This window comes from Orcinus orca, chromosome 2 (assembly GCF_937001465.1).
Source record: "Orcinus orca chromosome 2, mOrcOrc1.1, whole genome shotgun sequence".
NCBI lineage: Eukaryota > Metazoa > Chordata > Mammalia > Artiodactyla > Delphinidae > Orcinus > Orcinus orca.
In genome coordinates this window covers 82,313,977-82,340,301 of record NC_064560.1, presented here as the reverse complement: position 1 = coordinate 82,340,301, position 26,325 = coordinate 82,313,977, and the positions used below count along the sequence as shown (strand labels likewise).

The 26,325-nt window shown below is 40.2% G+C and overlaps 1 protein-coding gene across 3 annotated transcripts in view; it reads right to left on the bottom strand.

Annotated features, from left to right (window-relative positions):
* Window positions 1–11,760, bottom strand: part of UBE2Q2 (ubiquitin conjugating enzyme E2 Q2) — a 369,008-nt gene extending 357,248 nt beyond the window's left edge. For 2 of the 3 annotated variants that reach the window (XR_007475879.1, XM_049706616.1), the window contains exons 1-2: window positions 11,268–11,760; window positions 717–818 (exon numbers count right to left, since the gene is read on the bottom strand). Coding sequence is in view for 2 of the 3 variants with exons in the window: in XM_049706616.1 (XP_049562573.1) it covers window positions 717–818; window positions 11,268–11,456 (291 nt within the window). In the remaining variant the exon portion in view is untranslated. The remainder of the gene's footprint in view (window positions 1–716; window positions 819–11,267) is intronic. The other variant, XM_004276354.4, reaches the window with a different exon arrangement.
* Between the last annotated feature and the right edge of the window lie 14,565 nt (window positions 11,761–26,325).

Below are 26,325 nucleotides of genomic sequence, written 5' to 3'. Positions count from 1 at the left end.
AATGATAATGTTAACTTTAAAAAAGCATTTAAATTATATAAAACATAACCTCAACTATTTAAACATATGTATAAGAGTATGTGTATTTTACTAGCAAGGGAAAAAAATACCGAGAAAAAATAGCCATCATGTCAACAATGGTTGTATCAGGTAGAGAAAATAAGATTTCTATTTTCCTTTTTTTGTTGTTTTTAATTTTATTAGTTCTCTCACAATGGTCACTTATAGTTTTATAATCAAAGAAACCAGGTTTCTAAAATGGAAAGTTAGATTGTTTTATATATTAGAAAATAACTTTTTATTTATATACCTTTGACTTTTACTCAGAGTTATAGACTCTTGACAGAAACAGCAATTGGTGTCATTCTGTCATTATTTGCCCCTCACATCTACCTTGATCTTTTTCCCTTTTTCTACTTCCTACCTTGGCTAGTGGTCCCAACCAAAAAGGCCTGCTTAGTTTAATGATTAGGATTCATGGAAAAGAGACCACCTAATTCCTGATCTAAATTAAGACTATACCTATGGGGAATAAAAATGAAAAACCAGGTATTAAACAGTAGAATATGAAGGACAAAAAAAAAAAGAAATCTTAAAGGAGCTAAAAACCAGGTTATCAAATAATCATTAATCAGGCTTCTATATCATATTACCTCTTAACACTTAAATTCTATATGTTCATGAGAAACAAAAAGTAGTGTGGCTTATTTTCTCACCGAATTGTTGTTCTTAGTGTCTTCTAGACGTTCCAGAACTGATGTCAGATTTGGGTCATCAGAGTCCACAAACCATATTGGTGAAGAAGATGGATAAGATTCCTGTTACAGAGACACCTACGTTAAACACATTTACAGACAGGATAACCTGGATATGCAATTAAACCTCACCACTAAATGGCAAGATGACCACAAATTTAAGTAAAGCATATCATGGAAAGAAAAGTAACACATTAAAATCCATGTGTGGAGAAACAAAATTTTTAATGGATTTTTTTAAATAAAAATTATGTTTTACAGTTTAATCTTTCCTGTTCCATGTTACATAATTTATTAGTCTTAAAAAAAAAGGACTTTACCCAGTAAGCAGTATGATTTAAAACAAACAGAAGAGAATACACTTCAAAAGTTATGTTTCATCAAAAGTATGCAAGCACCAAGGAAGACAGGATTCCTTTCTTTACAAAGAAAGGTCTATCATGGCCTGGATTCACCAGCTTTAACATTTAAGGGCTTTAAAATCTGGAATCACAATAAATCCCTCAAAAAGCAAAAACAAATTAAAAGCAAAAACTAAAAAACCCCAACCTTGAAGTAGTCTACAGAGTTAAACCATACTACTTTTTGCCTTTTAATATAATAAAACTACATTTCTAAGATTTATCTAGATGAGCTCTAACTCTGAATTTTTTTAAATAAAGCAAAGGAATACATATCTAGGCACATGTTTTTAAATCCTTACAAATGTTAAAAATGATTTTTTAAATCTTCTACTCACTATACTACTTGCCTTCTGAGTAGTGTAATTACAGAAGCTACTTTGAGATTTCTCTCCAATAGAAAATTGGCCCCTATTGGCCCCTAAAAATCAATCCCATTTAATTCTGCCTTTTTCCTAATAATTTCCCATCCCTTCTTAGATTGCAAGGAAGACTCTGGCTTCTAAAGGACAAATTTCTTAAATGAGGTTAAGATTACTTCTTCAAGACAGCAAGGTGTTAGAAAGGCAGAACAGACAGCAACATAGCTGTCTTAGGGCTACATTAGCCACTATGACATTAGTCATAGTGCTCACTAGCCACTGGAGTTGGGCTCTGAGACAGGCATTCTCCTTGTACAGCTACTGTCTGCGTGCTCCAGCTCATCCAGGTCAATGATGTTATTGAACACTGTAATAGGTTGCCTCTAAAATGGTTCCAATAATCTTAACCTCCTGGTAGTCACACCCTTGTACATGTTTCCACCTAATAACAGATATTTACTCTGTTCATTTGCACTGTTTTCTATTATATATTAGGGAAAAGCCATTAGTATTAGTATTAGGTACAGTTAGATTCTGGTCATAGAGAAACAACAATTTTGCAGAAACAGTTTAAAGAAGCATTGCTTTGAGAACTCTAATCTCAATTATAATATAGTTGGAGCCACAGAAACTGATTATTTTTAAAGCATTTTACAAAATGTTCTTTAAAGAAAGAAAAACTGTATTGAAGTAGGACATCATTATATCCATTCAGTAACGGTTTATTTTTGTATTCTCATTCCTCAAACTCTTACTGTGTCCCAAACCTCTTTAAGGCTAAAAGGTAAACAGACTGTCTTCAAAATTAATCCTACTCTTAAAGAGAATTACTTATTACATTTTCTTTAAATTCTTCAGCCTAGTTTGAGAACACACCATCTAAACCATTTTTATTGTTTTAGATTTGTATTTTCTTTAGCCTTAAAAGAAAAAAAAAAGCACTAAATTCTCAGCTTCATTATGTAGATTAAACTTCTGCATAAGCAAAAGAAAATATATGAATTGTTGCTCTGGACTAAAACCCCTCAAAACCATATTATGAGAATTGCAAAAAAAGAGAAAAACATAAAAGAAATACTGAGATCAGTTACTACCTATGCCATATTTTTCTAATCCTGTACAAAAGAAGACAGGATATATACTAGGTCTAAGCAACTCAAGTGGGGCCCTTGGACTCCTAGGTCCAAACTATTTCTACAAGAATACTAAAATGTTAATTGCCTTTTTCACATTGACATCTGTACCAATGGTGCAGACATAATGGTGGGTAAAACTAACTGCTGGTACCTTAGCACAGATAAAGGCAGTGACACCAAACTATACTTGAAGACATGGTATTCACCACCAGTCATTCAAGGTGTTTAAAAGAAAAAAAAGGCATTTCACTTATGAATGTCTGTGATGAGGCAGTTATTTTACTAAATCTCAATCCTTATGTCTTTTTAATATTGCACGTGATGAAATGTGAAGCACACATGAGCACTCCTACAGAACACATGAGAAAAAGCACTTGTATGACAATTGTGAGCTGAACTAACCACTTTCACAGGACACAATTTTCACTTGAAAGAATGACTGACAAACAATGGTTATTCCAACTTGGATTTTTGATAGATGTTTTCTCCAAAAAGAATGAAGAGAGCCTATCATTTCAAGGAAAACACAGGACAGTATTTATTGCCAATGATAAAATTCAAGCTTTCAAGCAAAAATTAGAATTTTGCAAAACCTGTATCTACCACTGTGAGCCTGACAGCTTCCTAACAGTATTCTGATGAGGTTGATGGTGATATTAATGAATATAATGTTTCCATGTCACCTAACAAAATGTATCAACATTTAGAAGACTTCAGTGAACCAATATTTTCCAAATGACCAATGCATGATGTCGTAATATCATGGGTAAAAGATCCATTCAAAGTTCAAGAAAAAAACAAGTTTGGGTAGAGTATCCAAAATGAATATCTACAACTATCTAAAACAGCTGTTACAATATTCCTTTTTCCAACCAAGTATCGGTGTGAGGCTGGATTTTCTTCCTATTACTTCAACCAGAACAACATATCACCACAGATTGAATGCAGAAGCAAATGATAGACCAGACATCAAAGAGATTCACCTCAAAAAATGTAAAATTGTGGGGCTTCCCTGGTGGCGCAGTGGTTGAGAGTCCACCTGCCAATGCAGGGGACACGGGTTCGTGCCCCAGTCCAGGAAGATCCCACATGCCACTGAGCAGCTGGGCCCGTGAGCCATGGCCGCTGAGCCTGTGCGTCCAGAGCCTGTGCTCCGCAACAGGAGAGGCCACAACAGTGAGAGGCCCGCGTATTGCAAAAAAAAAAAAAAAAAAAAAAAAGTAAAATTGTGCCACTATTCTCATTAAAACTTTTTGGTTTAGAGCATAAGGTCATTTTCCACAAAAACATTTATATTAACATGTAATGAGTTTATCTTAATGAATATTTTAAATATTTGTTTTAATTTCTAATGATAAATATTGACAACCTACATAAACAAAAGCTCCTTGGGACCTCAATATATTTTTAATAGTGTAAAAGAGTCTTGACTCCAAAAAACCTTGATAACTGCTGCCTGCCCCCTATCTCCCAACCTTTTTTCCCCTCACTCTCAGAATTTCTTCCTTGGAAGAAACATCCTTTTATCATTCTATATTAATGTGGTTCTACTGAGGTTAGTTTTCCTATCTCCTTCCCATCTTCCTACCTGCCTCCCTTGACCCAAAACCTGATCACAGGTCTCTACCAGCCTATTCTGCTCCCAGTGGTTAGCTGTCAGATGAGCTAAACCAGGCAAATCTGGGTCTTCTCTGGAACTAGAGCCGTCTTTCTTGGAGATCCAGCATCACAAGGACAATGTTGGCCAACCGGGGTAGCCAGCATATATCTTGCCAAAATAGAGAGGGTTAAAAGAAACCAAACTGTTTTCTAAAGGGTCATAGATATTTATACTATACTTTGTGCCATGACTGTGAGAATGCCCCTTTCACTTTACACCTGCTAACGTTTTTACCAATCTAATAAAAGCTGCTACCTGGAAGAAAAAAAAAAGTTCCTATACAATATAATTTGTTACAACATCTCCAAAAACCAATTCATCAACAAGAACAGAAAGCTATCACTTCTAGGAAAATTTCAAAGGATATTACCTATATGCACAAGGATTTAGCTCTAGCTATTAACGCTCAAAGCATTACTTAAAATAGAAGAAAACAGAAACCACTGATAGTAGCAGACACGACTGACTCAATGCTGTAGTCATGTAACAGAACAGCACATGATAATTGAAGACATTGGAGGAAAAAGTTTATGACAAAGGTCTACAACATTACTGAGTGAAAAATCAGATAACAAAATAACCTGATTTTTTTTTTAAAAGGGAGAGGGAATCTACATAAACATAAGAGAAAAAAGATGACCAGATGACAAGATATGTACCATAATTTTGACAGTGGTGTCTTCTGAGTGGTAGAATTACAGGTGATTTTTTTTTTCTAGTTTTGCTTATCTGGTTTTTAGACTTCTTAAATGTCTTATTTTCCACATTATAAAATATCCACTACCACCACCTCTGGAAACGTAATCTTCAGCACAAATTTCACATCATGGTCAAGGCTTGTTCAGTGTAATATTTAGAAGACAATCTACATACTTTGAAAGGCATCCAAAATTATCACCAATATTTAAAACTAAGCATTAATGCTTTCAACCTCTCATATACCTCAAGCTTTTAAATTTTTACAAGGTTAACAACTAAGCTTTGTATCTATCTTGAAAAGATAGTTTCCTTACTATTTCTCTTTAAAATGACCCATGATATACAATTTTTAAACAACAGATGGTACTCTAAAATCCCAGTGTAAGTTCAAGCAGCTTTCCTTACATTAAATGTTTAAGTGCTTCTAACACCTCTCCTTGCCAGTTATGAAAATTTTAGACAATTATCTAAGCATCTAATTACTCAGGGACCCTGTTTTTCCTCAATTCTACTATTAGTTTTATAGTGATTTTAAGGCTTGAAGGATGAAGTTGTCTGTGACCACCACCATAAAGGTTACCATAAGTGGACAAATTTCAAAGAAATTCACCACCACGGCCACTGCCACCATAAAATGTTGTGTTGTCCTAATCTAAGGCAACATAACTCAAGGTTAATCAAACCAACCTCTTCGCTTGTCATTGCCTAAGGAGTTTGTCTTGTTCAGAAATAGCTTTACCTATTTTTCCACATAAATCCACTAAGAGACCGATGTGTGGCTCTATATCAAGCACCAGCCAGCAAAACTGCCTGCCAGAATGCTCAGTTTCTGGCGTTTTTCCAAATGACATGAAATCCTTGGAGATGGCTGTATCCTAACTTTTTTTGAAAATTGATATACATACTTCTTGTTGAAGGTTCAAAGGTATAACAGTTTTAATTCTTCTGGAGAACAGCTATGGGACACTCTATTTTCACACTTTGCCGTTCAATAAATGTGGGATGGAGAATGAAATAAACTGACAGAATTACCATATGGTAGCTTAATAAAATTCTAAATGACCTGACAACATAAAAAAGCTACCCAAAAAAAAGAAGAAAGAAAAAGAGATTGCTCCCTGATAATCATTTTACAAGTAAATAACATACAACTAAATATCTAACATGACCAGAGCCCAGAGAAGCAGAGTAAAAACACTAACATTTGGTAAAAGAAAAATGCATATATACCCCTGTGATCTGAAAAAAATTCCTAAGTGCTTGTTTGAATAGCAAATTACAGCTAATCATAACATCATTCTAAAGGCACTGAGGCAGAGAAAACAAAAGTGCTGAAGAGAATTCAAACCACCTAATCTGCAGAAACCAATGGTTTCCTTGGATCTGAGTCCGCTTTGTCTCTCAGAATGATCTTTCAGAAGAGAACACAGAACACTATTACAATGGCCTTGGAAAAAGGGACCTCTGCTTCACCACTCTGGCTCTCCAGTAATGCTTTATTTGGCAGGGACTATTTAAATTCAATTCCCCACTAAATTCAATTCCCCACCCCTCAACTAGCTGACATTTATCTAATACTATCCTTTTCCAGGCCTAAGGAAGTTTAACAACAACAACGAAAAAAAACAAGTTACTAAAGGATACACCATTCACAAAATGGAAATCTAAGTCTCCCCTCTTCATGTATCTGTTCCTTTCAAGGAAGGGCATAAAAATGGGGATGAGGGAAGAGAGATACCAACTAGGAATTTGACTCTATATTATAAATTGGTCAAATGAATGGAAACAATGATTCCTCTGGACTGAAAGTACCACTGAGGTGCTTAACATGACAGCTGTGATACTTCCAAAAGATTCTCCAGGAGTTCAATTTGGAAAAGTAATCTGTCCCAGGAGAGTAGACCAAAGAAAAGGTCTTGGGCTCTTTAGTCAAGTTTTGTTATTTTCCTTTGTATAACCTTCTCTGGGCTACTTTTTATCAATGTAAAGACTAGAAACAAGAAAAATTAAGAAATTAACAGCACTGGTTTATTTCCCATGAAAAGCTATTAAAAAGCATTTTCAAAAGTGTTATTCAGCTGCTAATGACACCATCACTTTTATATTTGCAGAGATCATTATCAATGTTAAAGAGCTTTCCTATATATGCTCTCATGTGGGGCAAAAAGTATTATCTATTTCATAGAAAAATACAGTGAAAGTAGTAATTTGCTTAAGGTCCCAAAGACTAAAGACTAAATTTTTTTCTGTCTCCTAAACTCTCAGCTCTAACATTTTTAATTTAGTATCTTGCTGTTAGGGTTGGGAGGGGGGTAACCTTTTTGGCAATGATGAATAGAAATTTAATTAAAAAAATGTTCCACCACAAATAGCCTGGCAAATAGCCACTCAGGCAGAAACAGTAATGATTTATGCTACACAAATAATAAAGTACTATGAGGTTTTATTTGTTTACCGGCTAATTTACTTCTTGGGGGGGATTTCTCACTCTAAAACAGCAATTCCCTACCAAGAGTTCCCAAATGCCAAGAAGTCCATAAAAGGAGTAATAGAGTTGCCAAGGTATGCTAAATATTTCAAAAGGACTAAAACAAAGTCCTACACTAGCTCCCAATAAGGCTGCACAAGTTATTAAAACGAGCTGCTTTGATTTTAGGTGTGATCATAACTGGATGTTAGCACTGACTGGCAATTAGATCTATTTACTGAAAATGGAAAGACAATACTTCTAAGTTTGCATGACAAACTTTCATATCATGAGTTCACAGAAAACAAGTTTTTAAAAAAAGACTCCTTGAAGTTGAAAATAGCACTCTTTCCCTTTCATACTTAAGATTAGGACAAATTTATAAAACAGAAAAAAAAATTAGCTTCATTCCCTTGGCCTAAAGAGTAACACATCTATGCCTTGTTTTTTTTTTTGGTTTGTTTTTTGTTTTGTTTTGTTTACTTCTTAAAACGCTTTCATGTGAAGTCAAATTGCAGATTTCCTATCGAACCCTAAGTGGCCTTTTAAATATTTATGCACTACCCATGACACTTTCTTGATGTTTTCTCTGCCCTTTTGACCAACTCTTGGCAGTTAACTTACATGGTAGTTAAGATTTTTGTTCCAACAGAATATAGCTAAAATGGTGGCCATATCATCAATAGTACAAATATTTACTGAGCATTTAGTGAGAGGAAGATGAAAAATATAACTACAGAATATTCCCCCCTGCCACCATAAAAAAGACTTTTAAAAACTACACAACTAAAAAAAAACAAAAAACAAAAAACTCCCCAAGTATTATAATATTAAGAAAACATAACCAAAGCAATAAACAGTTAAGGACTATAGAAGACAGGAAAGGAAATAGATATCAGCATAAACAGCTTATGACTAGAAGAGCCTTGGGGATGGTCAGACATGTCAAGACAGATTGGGGTAGGGTAAGGGGCACATTCCACATGGGAAAAAATGCTGATGCAGAAGCCTGAAAGAAAAAGGGGGCACAATATCTTTAGAGGACTACTCAGAAATTGACATGCAGGTGTATAAGGAAACAACTAGTGAGGTACCATTCACTCAAACATTACAGAAACTGCCTAAGGATGCTTCTTGATAAGCATGGAGAAGACAGGGCCTGGCATGTAGAAGAGCTCAATAAATATATGGGAATAAGAGGAAATAAGAGGAAAAGTTTTTTAAAAGATAGATCAAAATTATCATTATTTTTTAAGAGCTAAAACTTTTTAGAGAATAGCAAATCAAACACAGTAGACAGGTCCTGACATATGAAATCCAGCCCCATTTTTTCCTTGCTCCTTCCCCTCTAAGAAAATGGCATCAGCAAGAGCAAACCATGGTGATTTTATCTAAACACTCAGCCATGCTTAAAGAGTCTTTATCTTTTAGAGATACACACCGAAATATTTACAGATGAAGTGATATGTCTGGAATCTGCTTCAAAATAATCCGAGGTGGGGTATAGATGAAATAAGATTGGCCAAAAGTTTATCACTGTTGAGGCTGGGTACGTGGAGCTTCTCCACACTATTCAACTTTTTATATGTTTGATGTTTCTCCATAATAATGTTAACACACATTCATATACACTGAGCATCTACCATGATAATTATGTTCTGATAATGTGTCATAATTCACTAACATCTCAATTTGAATAGTTTGTGTTAGTGGTACCATTATACTGGTCCCCACCAGAGCCTCCTTTTGCCAGGTGCCTCTAATTCACTTCTTGTTCCACTTCCTAATCCAGGTCATCACTCAGTATCTTTCTGTGCAGCTGACTCCATCAGCCTCCAATATGGCTCTCAACAGGGCACTGCTGGCATTTGAAGTGGGATAATTCTCTGTCGTGGCAGACTGCCTGAACATTACAAGACATCTGGCATCCCTGTACCCCTGCCACTAAATGCCAGCACAGCACAGCAACACCACCATCCCACCCCCACTGGGATTACCAAAACCACACACTTTTCCTAATGCCACCCACTGTACAGAACCACTCCTAGTCCTGGATGGCAAAAACATCTTCCCATTTACCTAACTCAGCAGCTCGCCCACAAGCCTACAAGTTCACTCTATCATTGAAACGAGCCCTACTTTTTCCTGGCCATACCTGAACCTGTACCAGAATAATCATCATTCAGACTAGCCAGTCTCTTTATTATCACCTACTTCATGCTCACTACTACTTCCTGTTTTCCATTCTTGGAAAATCTTCACCTTCACCAGCCTATATCCTGGGCTTCTCAAGTCTCATTATAACTTCTCTACTCCTAGTCAATCCACATTTTCTCAAGCTTTGCTGTCTTTTTTAGATGGAGTTTCCTCTGCCTGAAATGCCCTTTCCTTCCCTTCCAAAATTCTACTCACCTGTGAAAGCCCAACTCCACAATCAGCCTCTCCTCAAGGCTTTCTCTGAAGCGACACCACCACCACCAAAGTCCAAGTTAATTGCTCTCTTTGGCTTTCATGATGATACCATAGAACCTGGTCACACTTCGTTGTGTAAAACTCTTCCCCCAAGAAGACTAAGTTCTGAAAGCAGGGACTGCGCTACCCAGTTGTGCAAAACCAGCGCCTAGAAAAGAACACCTGAGTACAGCTCTTTACTGAACTTTTTTTTTCTGAAATATACACCTGCTCCCCAGTACTCTGAAAACTACTTTAATGTTAATTATCATAACTTCAAGGCTTTTACAGACTCCGGAGCGCCAGGTACGCTGCAGGGTAGGCACTTAAGTACCTACTAACTTAACAAAAGGGAGTTTAATGACGCCAGACTCGGTTTTAGCCATATTTACAGAGGAACGTGAAACCTTAACTCCTGTTATAAGAGGCATATTCCGCAGTTTGGACCAATACTCTATGTCAATTTCACAACGAACAGCCTCATCATACACTTTTATGAAGAAACTTATTTAACTTTTTTTTTTTTTTTACGCGTTTCTGACGAGCTTTCAGATGAAGTTAAAGAGTGAGCTTTAACGGGTCTTCTCGGCTTTGGGACATAAAACAATCCTACTGGGCAGCAGACTTGGGCACGTATCGCCTTTCGCCAGCTCCTAATCTGAACGGCTTACCCACAGGAGGGGCTGCACAAACATACTCCCAGAACACCTGCCGCATCCAAGGTCCAATGCGCCTTCGGAAACGCGTTAGCGCGGAGCCAGGCCAGCAGGAAGGGGATAATTCAAACAGCGCCAGAGGCTGCATTCTAAACTTTTTTCCCTCAAATGCGTCAGTTTTCAATGTTAGCTTTTCCTTAAGCACAAACTTAAAATATAATTGGGGGAATACGCGGAACCAGGGAAATCTGACTCGAGAAGGACGCGCTCAAACTTGAGGGCCCTTCGCCTGCCCCGCCGGGGCTCAAACAACAGCCGACCCGCCGCACCGCGGCCCCGGAGGCAGGCCCCTGGCTGTAAGCGGCCATGGCGACCCAGCGAGGGCTCGGCCGGCAGCGGTCTCTCACCTCAGGGCGCGGCGACGGGGGCCGAGAGGGACCAGGAGTCCCAAACCCAGGCCGGCGAGAAGAGCCGGAGAAACGAGCAGACCGCCTCCTCCCACCCGAGCCTCGCGCAGTCCCGGCGGGGCTGGGCCGGGCCCTTCTCCGGGGAAAGGGGCGGGCCCGCCCCGCCCGGGGGTCCGAGGGGCCTCTCCGGGGCAGGCTCCCCTTTGTCCAGGGACTCTGGGCGCCCCTTTCCTCCCCGGCCCGGCCCTACAGGGCTGCGGCCGGGCGCCTCACCGTGATATTGCAGTGGAGTGTGAGCGGCGGCGGCGGGGAGTGAGGGCTGCCCGGCGGCGCCGGTGGCGGCACCAGGAACTGGCAATTCAGCTCGTCCAGCTTCCAATTGACGATGCGGAATCTCTCGTGGTTCTTGTCGAAGATGGACGCCAGGAACTTCAGCTCGGCCTTGAGCCCTGACACGGACATCTTCCCCTCATCTCCGGCGGGAGGGGTGCGGAAGGGGAGCCGGGCCCGGAGCCGCCGTCACGGCCGCGACCGCCCCGCGGGGCCGGCCCGGGCCGCGCTCTCGCGGCTCCGCCTCTCCCCGCCGCCCCGGCCCGCGTCGGTCGGGGCTGGAAAATGGCGAGGGGCTGTGTGGCGGCCTGGGCGGCTGCTCCCTTTGTAACTGACTCCACCGGCAGGAGACGGCTGCCCCGCGGCTTAAAAGGGCAACAGCGACACCACCCCCGCTACCGCCTTGGGAAAGGGCTGCCCCCACTACCGCCTGGGAAACGGCTGCCCCCACCCCGCCCCCATCCCTCCCCGCCCCGGCGCGTGCACGCGGCTAGCGCGCGCGCCCGCCAGGCCGCCCCCTCCTCGCCGTGACCCAGCCCCCTTCCGCCCGGCCCAACTGCTCTGCTCGCGCCCGCGGACGCCAGGCTCAGGCCAGCTGGCGCCCCGGCCTCTGATCACCAGGAACCTGAGACCCCCGCGCTCCCCTGTTCCCCAGCTCTGGAGCAGACACGTGCGCGGCCTACTGCGCCGGCCACGTCGGCGGGGCAGCGGACGCGCGCCGGCCCCTGGGGGCGGTGCTCCGCGAGGCTACGAGCGGGCCACCCACTCACCTGACCCAGCCCCGGGCCCTCCCTGGTGGGAGACTGCGGGCTGTGAGGAGCATTCGGGACCCGTATCGGCCCACCTAGCTTCATCTCCGCTATTCTCATCCTAGTCACCTAGCCACCACTTTAGCCTGAGTTCCTGCCAGGACCTTCTCGCCGGACTCTGCTCACTCCTTTGCTCTCAAACAATCCTTTTACCAAAAAATGATAATTTGGTCTCTGCCGGCTGCTCCCTCCCACCTCTCGCAATTTCATCCTTCCCCTTACCCACTACCTCTGTTCACTCTGGCATTCATTTTCTCTCCCTCTTTCCAGCCTTGAGCTTTTGTCATTGCCCAAGCTTAAGATAACTCTCTCCACCTCCCATGGAGGCAGGGCTGGCCTATTTTCAGTAAAGTCTTAGTTCAAATGTCATCTCAGAAAGGGCCTCCCTGACCACCTAATCTAAAACAGCCACCTGGGCATGGACATATATACACTACCAAATGTAAAATAGATAGCTAGTGGGAAGAAGCCACATAGCACAGGGAGATCAGCTTGGTGCTCTGTGACCACCTAGGGGGGTGGGGATAGGGAGGGTGGGAGGAAGAGGCAAGAGGGAGGAGATATGGGCATATATGTATATGTATAGCTGATTCACTTTGTTATAAAGCAGAAACTGACACACCACTGTAAAGCAATTATACTCCAATAAAGATGTTTAAAAAATAAATAAAATAGCCACCTAGTCACCCTGTATCACATCATCCTATGTTAATTTCTTTCTCATCACCTGTCACTATCTGATATTTTTCCTGTTTATTTATTGTTTCTGCCCAACATGAATGTCTTATGCAGAGCCATAGTCCCAGAACCTAGAACAAGGCCTTTTATGTAATAGACACCCAATGTTATGAATGTATGCTCCTATCTGGAATCCACAGCACTCAACACAATCCCTGGCATATTCTAGATGCCCCCAAAATGGATGGAGGACTGCGTGGCAGTCCAAAGGAATATAACATAATTGGGCAGGTAATTAATAGTGTGTTTAGTGGTATGTCCTAAGGGCAGGACCAGTTTCATGGGTGTGCAACCTGTAGTTGCATAGGGGTCCTGGCTTAGAAGGGCCTTGTGCTTGGTTTAATGCTCTGCTAATAATTTTCCAACAAGGGGCTCTGCATTTTCCTTTTGCACTGGTCTTGACTGGAGGTACCTAGCCTTCTCTGGTCCCTAAATGTATCCTACTTCATGATCTACAAATGGTCCCTTGTCTACTGGTCCTTTAGATAACAAAATTCAGAACAACACTGGGAGGTAGTAAGTCCACTGAATGGGGAACATTTTAAAAGTTTTTATTTTCATTTACTTCTGAGATATCGTATCATGTTATATTGCCTTTCAAGGGGTCACAGACCCCTCTGAGAATCTAATAAAAGCTATGATCCATCTTCCCAGGAAAATACCTCTGCAGGTAAAGTGTTATATTTATGGGGATTCCTGACCCTGGCACTAGAGGTACCACTATGACTGGGACTGGGAGAAGAAGGGGTTCCAGTCCTGAGCTCTGAGCCAGAAATAACTAGGATACTGTATTGGCATTATTGCTGGGTTAAGCACAAGTATGGCTTGCTGCTTTTTTTTCCTTCAGTCCCCAGTACTCTTGGGACCCTAACAGGCATGGCAGTCACAGACAAGGACTTGAGAAAAAGAGAACAAATTGTTCAGAACTTGGTATGACTTTGAGAAGTAAAATTCCCTGAATAAGTTATTTAATCTATCTAAACTTTATTTTGTTATCTCTAAATTGCTATGAGAAAATAGAGCTTTATAAATTGCAAACACTTTTACTAGTTATATCTCAGAAATATATATATATTAATTTCACAATCCCATTTTTTGAGTATCTGCTGTGTTCCAAGCCCTAAGAGAGCTAGAAATGTAAATAGATACAGTCCCTGAATTCAGGAAGCTTAAAATCTAGCATCAGAAACAAAACATTGTTTCCTGGTGCAAATAACAGAAAAATGTGACTTAAAGTGGCTTGGACAATAAGGAAATATATTACTTCACATAATAGGAAGTCCAGAATCAGGGCAGGCACTAGGATTGGTTGATTAAAGCTTTGATAATATCAAGAGCGCAGACTCTCTATTTCCTTTGTCAAGATGAGAGCAAGGTGGCTGGAGCTGTTCTTGCAGGTCACATCCAGACATAACAATATCCAGAATCGGAAAGGACTGTTTCTTCCATGTCTCCTTCCAAGACATGGGGATTTTCCAAGAATATACCCAGCTGACCTCTCTTCTGTGTCTTTGGCCAGAAATGTGTCACAAGCCTACCCCTAAACCAATCACAGGTAAATGGATGGGATCATTCATTGGACTTCCAGTCATCTGGGGTGGAATGGATATTGGGGAGTCAACCATAATGTCTACTACAGACTCATAAATAAAGACAACATCAGATCACATTTGATAAGAGGTTCAAACTACTGAACTATGACATATCAGAGGAGGACGAAATTAATTCCAGAAATTATTTGCATTAAAGTATGGCCATGTTCAGAGAACATCCAAGAGCCCAGCTGATTATATAGTACAGCAAGGTGCCAAAAAGAAGATATAGTTGAGATTTTATTTGAGCCTGGATTTTGGAACCCTGAAATACCTGGGACTACTACAGTTTCATTTGGTGAGAGTCACCACTTTTAAGAAGATTAATCTGGCATTTGTGCACAAAATAGATTACAATGGGTTTAAAACTGTCAAGTAGCCAACGAAGAAGAGGCAGGAAACCCAGATTCTAGATCTGGCGTGCCATTAATTTCATGGGGCAAGTCACATCCAACTCAGACATTCTCCAGCTCCAAGCAATAGAGTCTTTTGGATTGGTCCAAGTCAATAGTGAGAAACACTGAAATAGAAATGGCAGTGGGCATGGAAAGACTACACTGATTCTAGGGATATTTCTAGAGTAGAACTGCTAGATCTTAGAGCTGATTCAGGGATAGAGGAAGGGAGAGAAGTGTTGCTTTGTTTAAAGTAACAATTTGAAATTTCTACGGCAGGTGGCTGGGAAGGAGTGATAGTATTGACACAGCCAGACAAAGATGAATTTGAGGTGCTGATGGGACCTCACACAGAGAATTGTATTATAGGTCTGGAGTTTATAAGGGAAGTCACAGCAAGGGACATATACTTGTGGATCACCCAAACGGGATGATAGTCAAAGTCGAAAGTCAGAGGATGACCTGGGTGTCAAATTATTTGTGGAAAGGGCAAGAAAGATCAGGACCAAGAAAAAGCCATGGGCTTTAGGGATTAGGAGGTCAATGGTGTTTTAGAGAAAACAATAGAATGATGGGCATGGGGAGGAAGTGGAGACAGTGTATGTAGACTACTACCTTGAAAGGTTTCAGAGTGATGAGAAAGAAAAATGAACAGTCATGTAGTAGCATAGCAAAGGGAAGCTTTGGGGTTTTGTATTGTTTTTATTATAGTATGGACAGAGGTGGATATACTATGTCACTTAAGATTTAGGGCCCCTTACACAGGCAAAGGCCCCCTTCTGTATAAATATTAGCTTTTGGTTTTAAGTGGGTATTTGTAATTTTGTATTCTTTTTCTTGAAGAGAGCCCTCCAGATTGAATAAGCTTCAGGCCCTACAAAACCTGGATCTGCCCCTAAGGAGAGAGCCATTTACAGGCAATGAAAACTGAAGACACAAGAGGGGAGATAAGGCATAGAACTAGGTTCTGGAAGAGAAGGGAAAGGATGGGATAAGGAGCTACACATAGAGAGGAATTCCCCCTCCAAGGAGGATGGGGGTGGGGGAGAGAACTGGGGAACACACAAAGAAATGTTGAGTTAGAGTGGAGGGTTGTTGAGAGACCTCATGCTGAATAAATGACCTTGAATGTAGCAAGGCACATTCAGGGATGGGCAAGACAGATAAATACAGAAGCCAGAGGACAACGGAGCGCTGACAAAAATGGGTTGAAAACTCTGACCATGGAGTCCCACCTGGATGCACATGAAGGACCATGAGAAGAAGCTGGGCCTGAGAGTCTGGAAGTCTCCAGGGAGACAGAGCAAGTTCAGTATGAAAGAAGAGTGGGAGAAATCACAACGTGTACAGAATTGCAAACTTCAAGAACTTGAATGCGGAATAATTCCCAGTGACAGCATATTCCATGCTACTCTGTTTCAACATATCCTGTAGGGCTACTCTCAAATGGCTTTATCCTTTTTCAAGCCTTCCCTAGTCCTCTAAAATGAATTTAATCTCTCCTTTTCTCCAATTTCCCAGTACCTTGCCTGTTCCAGCACTTATTTCATTGGTTTTGCCTTGGTTATGACTTGCTGGTTTTAGGTTTGTCTCCTCTACTAGATTATAAACTTCTTGTCTTAATCGTCTTCATATCTGTAGCACTTAGCCCAATCCTTGGGACATAGAAAGCACCCAATGAGTGATCACAGAGTGAACATAGCCTACTGGAAGTGAAAGCCATGTAACGTCTTCAATTAAAGAGACTGCAAGTAAATTGTGAGAGAAGTGATCTAGTTTCAGTGAAATCTCAGGGAAGCTGCGAGGACCTCTCTCCCTCTCTCCCTGTCCGAAGAGCGCACACATCATTATGTGGCCGCATATGCCCAAACCACAGTATGCCCAAACCACAGGGCTCCTCACGAGGCACAGGAAACGGGGCCCATCCCTGTTGAAATGAACAAGTGACTCATTATTCTGCTGCAGCCAACTCAGCCAGAAACTGTTCTAAGCTGAAATTTTCACAAGTTTGGGCTCTGGCTTGTAATAAAACTCCTATCTTTGATTTTACTTTTAGTTACCGATGCCCACCTCTTGCCTGTATTGTAAGGGGCTTTCACCAAGGTGCAAACACGCTGAAATTGTGTGAATTTGAAGTAGATATGCATATGAATATTATTCCGGGGAGAAAGTCGAAAGCACCACTATCCTGTAGAACTTTCTGTAGTGATGGAAGTGTTCTGTATTTGCACTGTCCGCTAGCCATATGTGGCCATTGGGCACTTGAAAAGTGATTAATGTGACTGAAGAACTGAAAGTTACTTTTATTTAATTGTAATTAATTTAAATTTAAATAGCCACACATGGCTAGTGGCTACCATATTGGACAGCACAGCGCTAGGTTATTCTATAATACCGCATATTAGCTCAGTCCAGCACTTTTTAAAACATGTCTGTCCTTCCTTACTCCTTGAAAGCAGCGACCATCTGTTGCTAATTACCATATCTTCAGTGCCTGACAGACTCAGTGTTTAATAAATGTTAAATGAAGACCAAATTTCACATTTTCTCTGAACTTAGTTTTCTTATTTCTAACATAAAGACAGTGTGCACTAAGATTTCTTCTAGCTCAAAAAACAAAAACAAAAAACCCTAAGACTCTAGTAAGCAAATATTCACTCATTCAACAAGTATCTATTGAAGTAGCCAAGTTACTCCATCATTGTAGCAACCTGAGGAAACTATCATTATACTCCCAAACAACTGAATTTCAGAAAAGGGAAGTAATTTGCCCAAGATCATGCAGCAAGTAACTGACCAAGTCAGAATTTGAACCCAGGTCGGTCTAGCCGTTTCCACGATAATCCTGCTTCTATATAAATTATAAATAAAAATGTAAATTTAGATAAATATGAAATAGCAAATAACTTAGCATTGAGAAGGCAGGGCAGCACAGAAACTTCACTGGAGTGAGATATAGATCGTCCTGTTAGGAAGATAACAGGTTCTACAGACAGATTCTTGATTGCTGAGTGAGGGCTGCCAGCTCCTTCAGGAAGACCACCTGGTCTATTGAGTAGGGGCACATGCTCCTCCAGAGAGGCTACTTAATACAATGGGAGGAACTCCCGACCCCTGATGCGGACGAAAGGAGACAGGAGGGAAATCAGCCTGAGGTTCATTACAGTAAATCCCTAGAAACCTTTCAGAGCATTATCTCCCCTCCGTTATCAGCATATGAAAGATTCAAATAAAAAGATTCCCTCCTTATCCCATCCACTTGGGAATTCTGTCACATTCTTACAAAATGTTCTTTTGGAATGTTTAAGGCTAATGAGTGAGAACATCCTTCTAGAGCTAGGCATAATATACCTTCGACCCAGTAATTTTTCAAATGTAAGCATTTATCCTGAAGCATTTATCCTTGAGCACGTACGTCAAGATTTAGTTACCAAAGGGAATGTTACCAAACGCATCAAACATTTATGAGCCAATTGGAGAAATCTGAACATTAAATATTTGCTGATATTATGGAATTATTGTTTAATTTTTTTGGTGTGGCAATAGTATTGTTATTGCTATTTTATTTTTCAAATGAGAGTTACCTTTTGGAGCTACTTATTGATGAAATAAAAAAATTTTCATTAAAATATTTATTCCAGCTCTTTTTATAATAGTAAAATATAAGGAGGGACCCAGTGCTTAGAATTGGATGTACCAATGTAAGTTTTTGTCTGTCCTCACAATGGAATAACGTGCAGCCATTAAAATCAAGTTGTGTTTATATATCTGGAAGGATATACCAAAATGTTAACAGTGGTCAATTCTCTTGAAAAGTGGCACATAGGCAACTATAGCTCATTCCCCTCCAGGGAACTCTGAGAACATTACAGAATATGCTTCAAAGTTATCCCGACCATGAGGGAAGACGCTGGTGTATTCATTCACCAACTCCCCGTTCGCTATTGGTCATGGGCTGAGTACACTGTGCATGACAGAACGTGCCCCCCATGATAGAAGGTTGCATATGATCACAGATTTCTTTTTTTTTTAGTTATTTCTGAGATATACATTTTAAAGTAATAACTAGAATTATGACTTATGACATTATACCAGAACATATAAGATTTTTAGAAATTTCATGTAATGTTTGTAACATTTATATTAACATATTTACATACAAATAACCCAAAGTTTAGTATTAGTTGTTTGTTTGTTTGTTTATACTGCAGGTTCTTATTAGTCATCAATTATATACACATCAGTGTATACATGTCAATCCCAATCACCCAATTCAGGACACCACCATCCCCACCCCACCGCGGTTTTCCCCGCTTGGTGTCCATACGTTTGTTCTCTACATCTCTGTCTCAACTTCTGCCCTGCAAACCGGTTCATCTGTACCATTTTTCTAGGTTCCATATACATGCATTAATCTACGGTATTTGTTTTTCTCTTTCTGACTTACTTCACTCTGTATGACAGTCTCTAGATCCATCCACGTCTCAACAAATGACTCAACTTCATTCCTTTTCATGGCTGAGTAATATTCCATTGTACATATGTACCACATCTTCTTTATCCATTTGTCTGTCGATGGGCATTTAGGCTGCTTCCATGACCTGGCTATTGTAAATAGTGCTGCAATGAACATTGGGGTGCATGTGTCTTTTTGAATTATGGTTTTCTCTGGTTATATGCCCAGTAGTCGGATTGCTGGATCATATGGTAATTCTATTATTAGTTTTTTAAGGAACCTCCATACTGTTCTGAATAGTGGCTGTATCAAGTTACATTCCCACCAACAGCACAAGAGGGTTCCCTTTTCTCCACACCCTCTCCAGCATTTATTGTTTGCAGATTTTCTGATGATGCCCATTCGAACTGGTGTGAGGTGATACCTCACTTTGGTTTTGATTTGCATTTCTCTAATAATTAGTGATGTTGAGCAGCTTTTCATGTGCTTCTTGGCCATCTGTATGTCTTCTTTGGAGAAATGTCTATTTAGGTCTTCTGCCCATTTTTGGATTGGGTTGTTTATTTCTTTAATATGGAGCTGCATGAGCTGTTTATATATTTTGGAGATTACTCCTTTGTCCGTTGATTCGTTTGCAAATATTTTCTCCCATTTTGAGGGTTGTCTTTTCGTCGTGTTTATGGTTTCCTTTGTTGTGCAAAGGCTTTGAAGTTTCATTAGGTCCCATTTGTTTATTTTTGTTTTTATTTCCATTACTCTAACAGGTGTATCATAAAAGATCTTGCTGTGATTTATGTCAAAGAGTGTTCTTCCTATGTTTTCCTCTAAGAGTTTTATAGTGTCCGGTCTTACATTTAGGTCTCAAATCCATTTTGAGTTTATTTTTGTGTATGGTGTTAGGGACTGTTCTAATTTCATTATTTTACATGTAGCTGTCCAGTTTTCCCAGCACCACTTATTGAAGAGACTGTCTTTTCTCCATTGTATATCTTTGCCTCCTTTGTCCTAGATTAGTTGACCATAGGTGGGTGCGTTTATTTCTGGGCTTTCTATCTTGTTCCATTGATCTATGTTTCTGTTTTTGTGCCAGTACCATATTGTCTTGATTACTGTAGCTTTGTAGTATAGTCTGAAGTCAGGGAGTCTGATTCCTCCAGCTCCGTATTTTTCCCTCAAGACTGCTTTGGCTATTCGGGGTTCTTCTGTGTCTCCATACAAATTTTAAGATGATTTGTTCTAGTTCCGTAAAAAATGCCATTGGTAATTTGATAGGGATTGCATTGAATTTGTAGATTGCTTTGGGTAGTATAGTCATTTTCACAATATTGATTCTTCCAATCCAAGAACATGGTATATCTCTCCATCTGTTGGTATCATCTTTAATTTCTTTCATCAGTATCTTATAGTTTTCTGCATACAGGTCTTTTGTTTCCCCAAGTAGGTTTATTCCTAGGTATTTTATTCTTTTTGTTGCAATGGTAAACAGGAGTGTTTCCATAATTTCTATTTCAGATTTTTCATCATTAGTGTATAGGAATGCAAGAGATTTCTGTGCATTATGTTGTATCCTGCAACTTTACCAAATTCATTGATTAGCTCTAGTAGTTTTCTGGTGGCATTTTTAGGATTCTCTATGTATAGTATCATGTCATCTGCAAAGAGTGACAGATTTACTTCTTCTTTTCCAATTTGTATTCCTTTTATTTCTTTCTCTTCTCTGATTGCTGTGGCTAGGACTTCCAAAACTATGTTGAATAATAGTGGTGAGAGTGGACATCCTTGTCTCATTCCTGATCTTAGAGGAAATGCTTTCAGTTTTTCATATTGAGAATGATGTTTGCTGTGCGTTTGCCATATATGGCCTTTATTATGTTGAGGTAGGTTCTCTCTATGCCCACCTTCTGGAGAGCTTTTATCAAATTGGGTGTTGAATATTGTCAAAAGCTTTTTCTGCATCTATTGAGATGATTATATCGTTTTTATTCTTCAATTTGTTAATGTGGTGTATCACATTGATTGATTTGCATATATTGAAGAATCCTTGCATCCCTGGAATAAATCCCACTTGATCATGGTGTATGATCCTTTTAATGTGTTGTTGGATTCTGTTTGCTAGTATTTTGTTGAGGATTTTTGCATCTATATTCATCAGTGTTATTGGTCTGTAATTTTCTGTTTTTGTAGTATCTTTGTCTGGTTTTGGTATCAGGGTGATGCTGACCTCATAGAATGAGTTTGGGAGTGTTCCTTATTCTGCAATTTTTTGGAAGAGCTTGAGAAAGATGCATGTTAGCTCTTCTCTAAATGTTGGATAGACTTCACCTGTGAAGCCGTCTGGTCCTGGACTTTTGTTTGTTGGAAGATTTTTAATCACAGTTTCAATTTCACTACTTGTGGTTGGTCTATTCATATTTTCTGTTTCTTCCTGGTTCAGTCTTGGAAGGTTATACCTTTCTAAGGATTTGTCCATTTCTTCCAGGTCGCCCATTTTATTGGCATAGAGTTGCTTGTAGTAGTCTCTTAGGATGCTTTGTATTTCTGCGGTGTCTGTTGTAACTTCTCCTTTTTCATTTCTAAGTTTATTTTTTATTTTATTTTATTTTTTTTGCGGTACGCGGTCCTCTCACTGTTGTGGCTTCTCCCGTTGCAGAGCACAGCCTCCGGATGTGCAGGCTCAGCGGCCATGGCTCACGGGCCTAGCCGCTCCATGGCCTGTGGGATCTTCCCGGACCGGGGCACAAACCCATGTCCCATGCATCGGCAGGCAGACTCTCAACCACTGCGCCACCATGGAAGCCCATTTCTAAGTTTATTGATTTGAGTCCTCTCCCTCCTCTTCTTGATGAGTCTGGCTAATGGTTTATCAATTTTGTTTATCTTCTCAAAGAACAAGCTTTTAGTTTTATTGATCTTTGCTGTTGTTTTCTTTGTTTCTATTTCATTTATTTCTGCTCTGATCTTTATGATTTCTTTCCTCCTGCTAAATTTGGGTTTTGTTTGTTCTTCTTTCTCTAGTTCCTTTAGGTGTAAGGTTAGATTGTTTACTTGAGATTTTTCTTGTTTCTTGAGGTAGGCTGGTATAGCTATGAACTTCACTCTTAGAACAGCTTTTGCTGCGTCCCATAGGTTTTGGATCGTCGTGTTTTCATTGTCATTTGTCTCTCGGTAATTTTTGATTTCCTCTTTGATTTCTTCAGTGATCTCTTGGTTATTTAGTAACGTATTGTTTAGCCTCCATGTGTTTGTGTTTTTTACGGTTTTTTCCCTGTAATCCATTTCTAATCTCATAGCATTGTGGTCAGAAAAGATGCTTGATATTATTTCAGTTTTCTTAAATTTACTGCGGCTTGAGTTATGACCCAAGATGTGATCTATCCTGGAGAATGTTCCATGCGCACTTGAGAAGGAAGTGTAATCTGCTGGTTTTGGATGGAATGTCCTATAAATATCAATTAAATCTATCTGGTCTACTGTGTCATTTAAAGCTTCTGTTTCCTTATTTATTTTCATTTTGGATGACCTGTCCATTGGTGTAAGTGAGGTGTTATAGTCCCCCACTATTATTGTGTTACTGTCGATTTCCTCTTTTAGAGCTGTTAGCAGTTGCCTTATGTATTGAGGTGCTCCTATGTTGGATGCATATATATTTATAATTGTTATATCTTCTTCTTGGATTGATCTCTTGATCATTATGTAGTGTCCTTTCTTGTCTCTTGTAACGTTCTTTACTTTAAAGTCTATTTTATCTGATATGAGCATAGCTACTCCAGCTTTCTTTTGATTTCCATTTGCATAGAATATCTTTTTCCATCCCCTCACTTTCAGTCTGTACGTGTCCCTAGGTCTGAAGTGGGTCTCTTGTAGACAGCATATATATGGGTATTGTTTTTGTATCCATTCAGCAAGCCTGTGTCCTTTGTTTGGAGCATTTAATCCATTCACATTTAAGGTAATTATCAATATGTATGTTCCTACGACCATTTTCTTAATTGTTTTGGGTTTGTTTTTGTAGGTTCTTTTCTTCTCTTGTGTTTCCCACTTAGAGAAGTGCCTTTAGCATTTGTTGTAGAGCTGGTTTCGTGGTGCTGAATTCTCTTAGCTTTTGCTTGTCTGTAAAGCTTTTGATTTCTCCATCGAATCTGAATGAGATCCTTGCCAGGTAGAGTAATCTTGGTTGTACGTTCTTCCCTTTCATCACTTTAAGTATATCATGCCACTCCCTTCTGGCTTGTAGAGTTTCTGCTGAGAAATCAGCTGTTAACCTTATGGGAGTTCCCTTGTATGTTATTTGTCGTTTTTCCCTTGCTGCTTTCAATAATTTTTCTTTGTCTTTAATTTTTGCCAATTTGATTACTACGTGTTTTGTCATGTTTCTCCTTGGGTTTATCCTGTATGGCACTCTCTGTGCTTCCTGGACTTGGGTGGCTTTTTCCTTTCCCAGGTTAGGGAAGTTTTTGACTATAATCTCTTCAAATATTTTCTCAGGTCCTTTCTCTCTCTCTTCTCCTCCTGGGACCCCTATAATGCGAATGTTATTGCATTAATGTTGTCCCAGAGGTCTCTTAGCCTGTCTTCATTACTTTTCATCCTTTTTTTTCTTTATTCTGTTTGTGCAGCAGTGAATTCCACCATTCTGTCCTCCTGGTCACTTATCCGTTCTTCTTCCTCAGTTATTCTGCCATTGATTCCTTCTAGTGTATTTTTTGTTTCAGTTATTGTGTTGTTCATCTGTGTTTGTTTGTTCTTGTTAACCATTTCTCACATCTTGTCGATCTTTGCCTCCATTGTGTTTCCGAGGTCCTGGATCATCTTCACTACCATTATTCTGAATTCTTTTTCTGGGAGGTTGCCTATCGCCACTTCATTTAGTTGCTTTTCTGGGGTTTTATCTTGTTCCTTCAACTGGTACATAGCCCTCTGCCTTTTCATCTTGTCTATATTTCTGTGAATGTGGTTTTTGTTCCACAGGCTGCAGGATTGTAGTTCTTCTTGCTTCTGCTCTCTGCCCTCTGGTGGATGAGGCTATCTAAGAGGTTTGATGGGAGGGACTGGTGGTGGGTAGAGCTGACTGTTGCTCTGGTGGGCATAGCTCAGTCACAGATTTCTTAACTTTGGATATTTGTGTTCTCTCTGTGACAGACCATAGTTGTCCATGTCTGCCCCACCCCAACGCCCCCCCCCATTCTCCTCTTTCAAAATAAGAATTTAAATTGGACATAGGGCTACCTAACCAGAGATGTCTTTTTCAACTTTCTTCACAAATAACTGTGGCCAAATAGCCTAGTTATGGACCATGGCGTGTGGCTGGAAGGATGTACACTACTTCCAAGTTTTGCCCTTAAAAGGATGGGTCAGACACTCTACCAGTCCCCCACCCTGACTCCCCACTTTCCTCTGGAGGGGATGCTAAGACCAGAACAGCCAATCTGGACTCAGTGACAGAAACCACATGTTAATGATGGAGGAGCCACCCTTCCAGCTTTTGAAGCTATCTCCTGATTGTTATGTAAGAGACAAACTTCTTTCTAGTTTAAACATTATATTTTGGGGTCTCTATTTATACCAGCTTAGCCTGTACCCTAACCAAAACAATTCCTTTCTCTCAGGACTTTAAATTTTTCCTTTTTAGCCTTATCTTATCCCTCTTATTGGATAATGTCTTTTAGTATGTTTCCTTACCTCCTTCCTGGCAAGAGGCAAGTAATTTAAAAAAATAAAGAACAACTAAACCCCTGTGATATTTGCCATATCCATGGCTTCCAGTCATGCTTTAAATCATCTTTTTATATTTGGGAAGGTTCTGTCAAAGATAAATACAGCTGGACATGAGTAAAAGTGATCTAAACAGAGTTTATTCAGTAACTACTGACAGCACAGGAAATACTGTGCTCTGATTTGTACAGAGGTGACAGTGCATTTTAAAAGGAGAAGGAAGGAGCAGGGAGGGGGAGAAAGAGGTAACTCAAGTAGAAAGTTACAAAGGGTTGCCAGGTGTACATGTGATTAGCCCAGCTGTGTCTGATAGCTGGCAATTATGGAAGTTAGGATTCTCTCCTCCCACACAGACTGGGAGACAGAGGCCCTATCCCTCTTGATGATAACATTTTAGAGAAATTGTTTTCAGGTTCTTGAAAAAGACACTCCTGACTTGTAGGAGATACATAAACATCTGGAGGGGACAGAAAAAGGATTCATAATTGCAAGTCCTTTCTGATAAATGCTCTAAGAAAGGGAGATCAGATGCCTTTCCTCAGGTATTGGCTAGAACAGACCGTAAATTCCTTTGACAGCCCTGAGCTTTTCCAGACAGGCACTCGGGAGGCGGCTGGGTTGTCCCAGGCATGCAGCCTTAGGCTTCTAGAAGCCATGTTTTTGCAGTTCTCAGTTCCCACTTTATGAATTCCACCACCTCAATGAAGGAGTCAGAACTCACAGCTCCAGACTCCCTTGCAGCTAGGTTGCAGGTGCTTGACGAAGTTTCTAACATATTCTTGGATGGTAACATGTGAGTAACATGATGAGAAGGCCAGACTCAGGGAAAATGATCTTCAAGTAAGCACAGTAGTGAAGATATTGGGATTTCGTGGCAGCAAGGCTGATGTCTCTGAGGGGTTGTGTAAGACTGGGTCTCAGAGCGTATAAATACTGCGTATGGAATTGCTTGCTTCTGCTTAAGACAACTGCCACCACCAGGATGAAAGACTGCTGCTGGGGGGATGCTGACAGAAACAGGAAGCAATAACAAGGAAAGCACAGATCCCTTCTCCCTTCTCCAACCTTTCAGATGCCTTCAAGCAACTCCTACCACCCAGTACGCAGAAGAGGAATATAGTCTGTAGCCCCAATACCCCAAGCAGAGTATAGAAGGGTGGGTTTGAAACAGAGAAACAATAGCTTAATAATCAGCAATGATCTTAAAAACAAAGGTGTTATATGTTCTTAGAGGTACATTATTTCTTGCAATGGAATAGACCCTTTGGTTATTTCCTTTATTTGTCTCTTTTCTTCTTG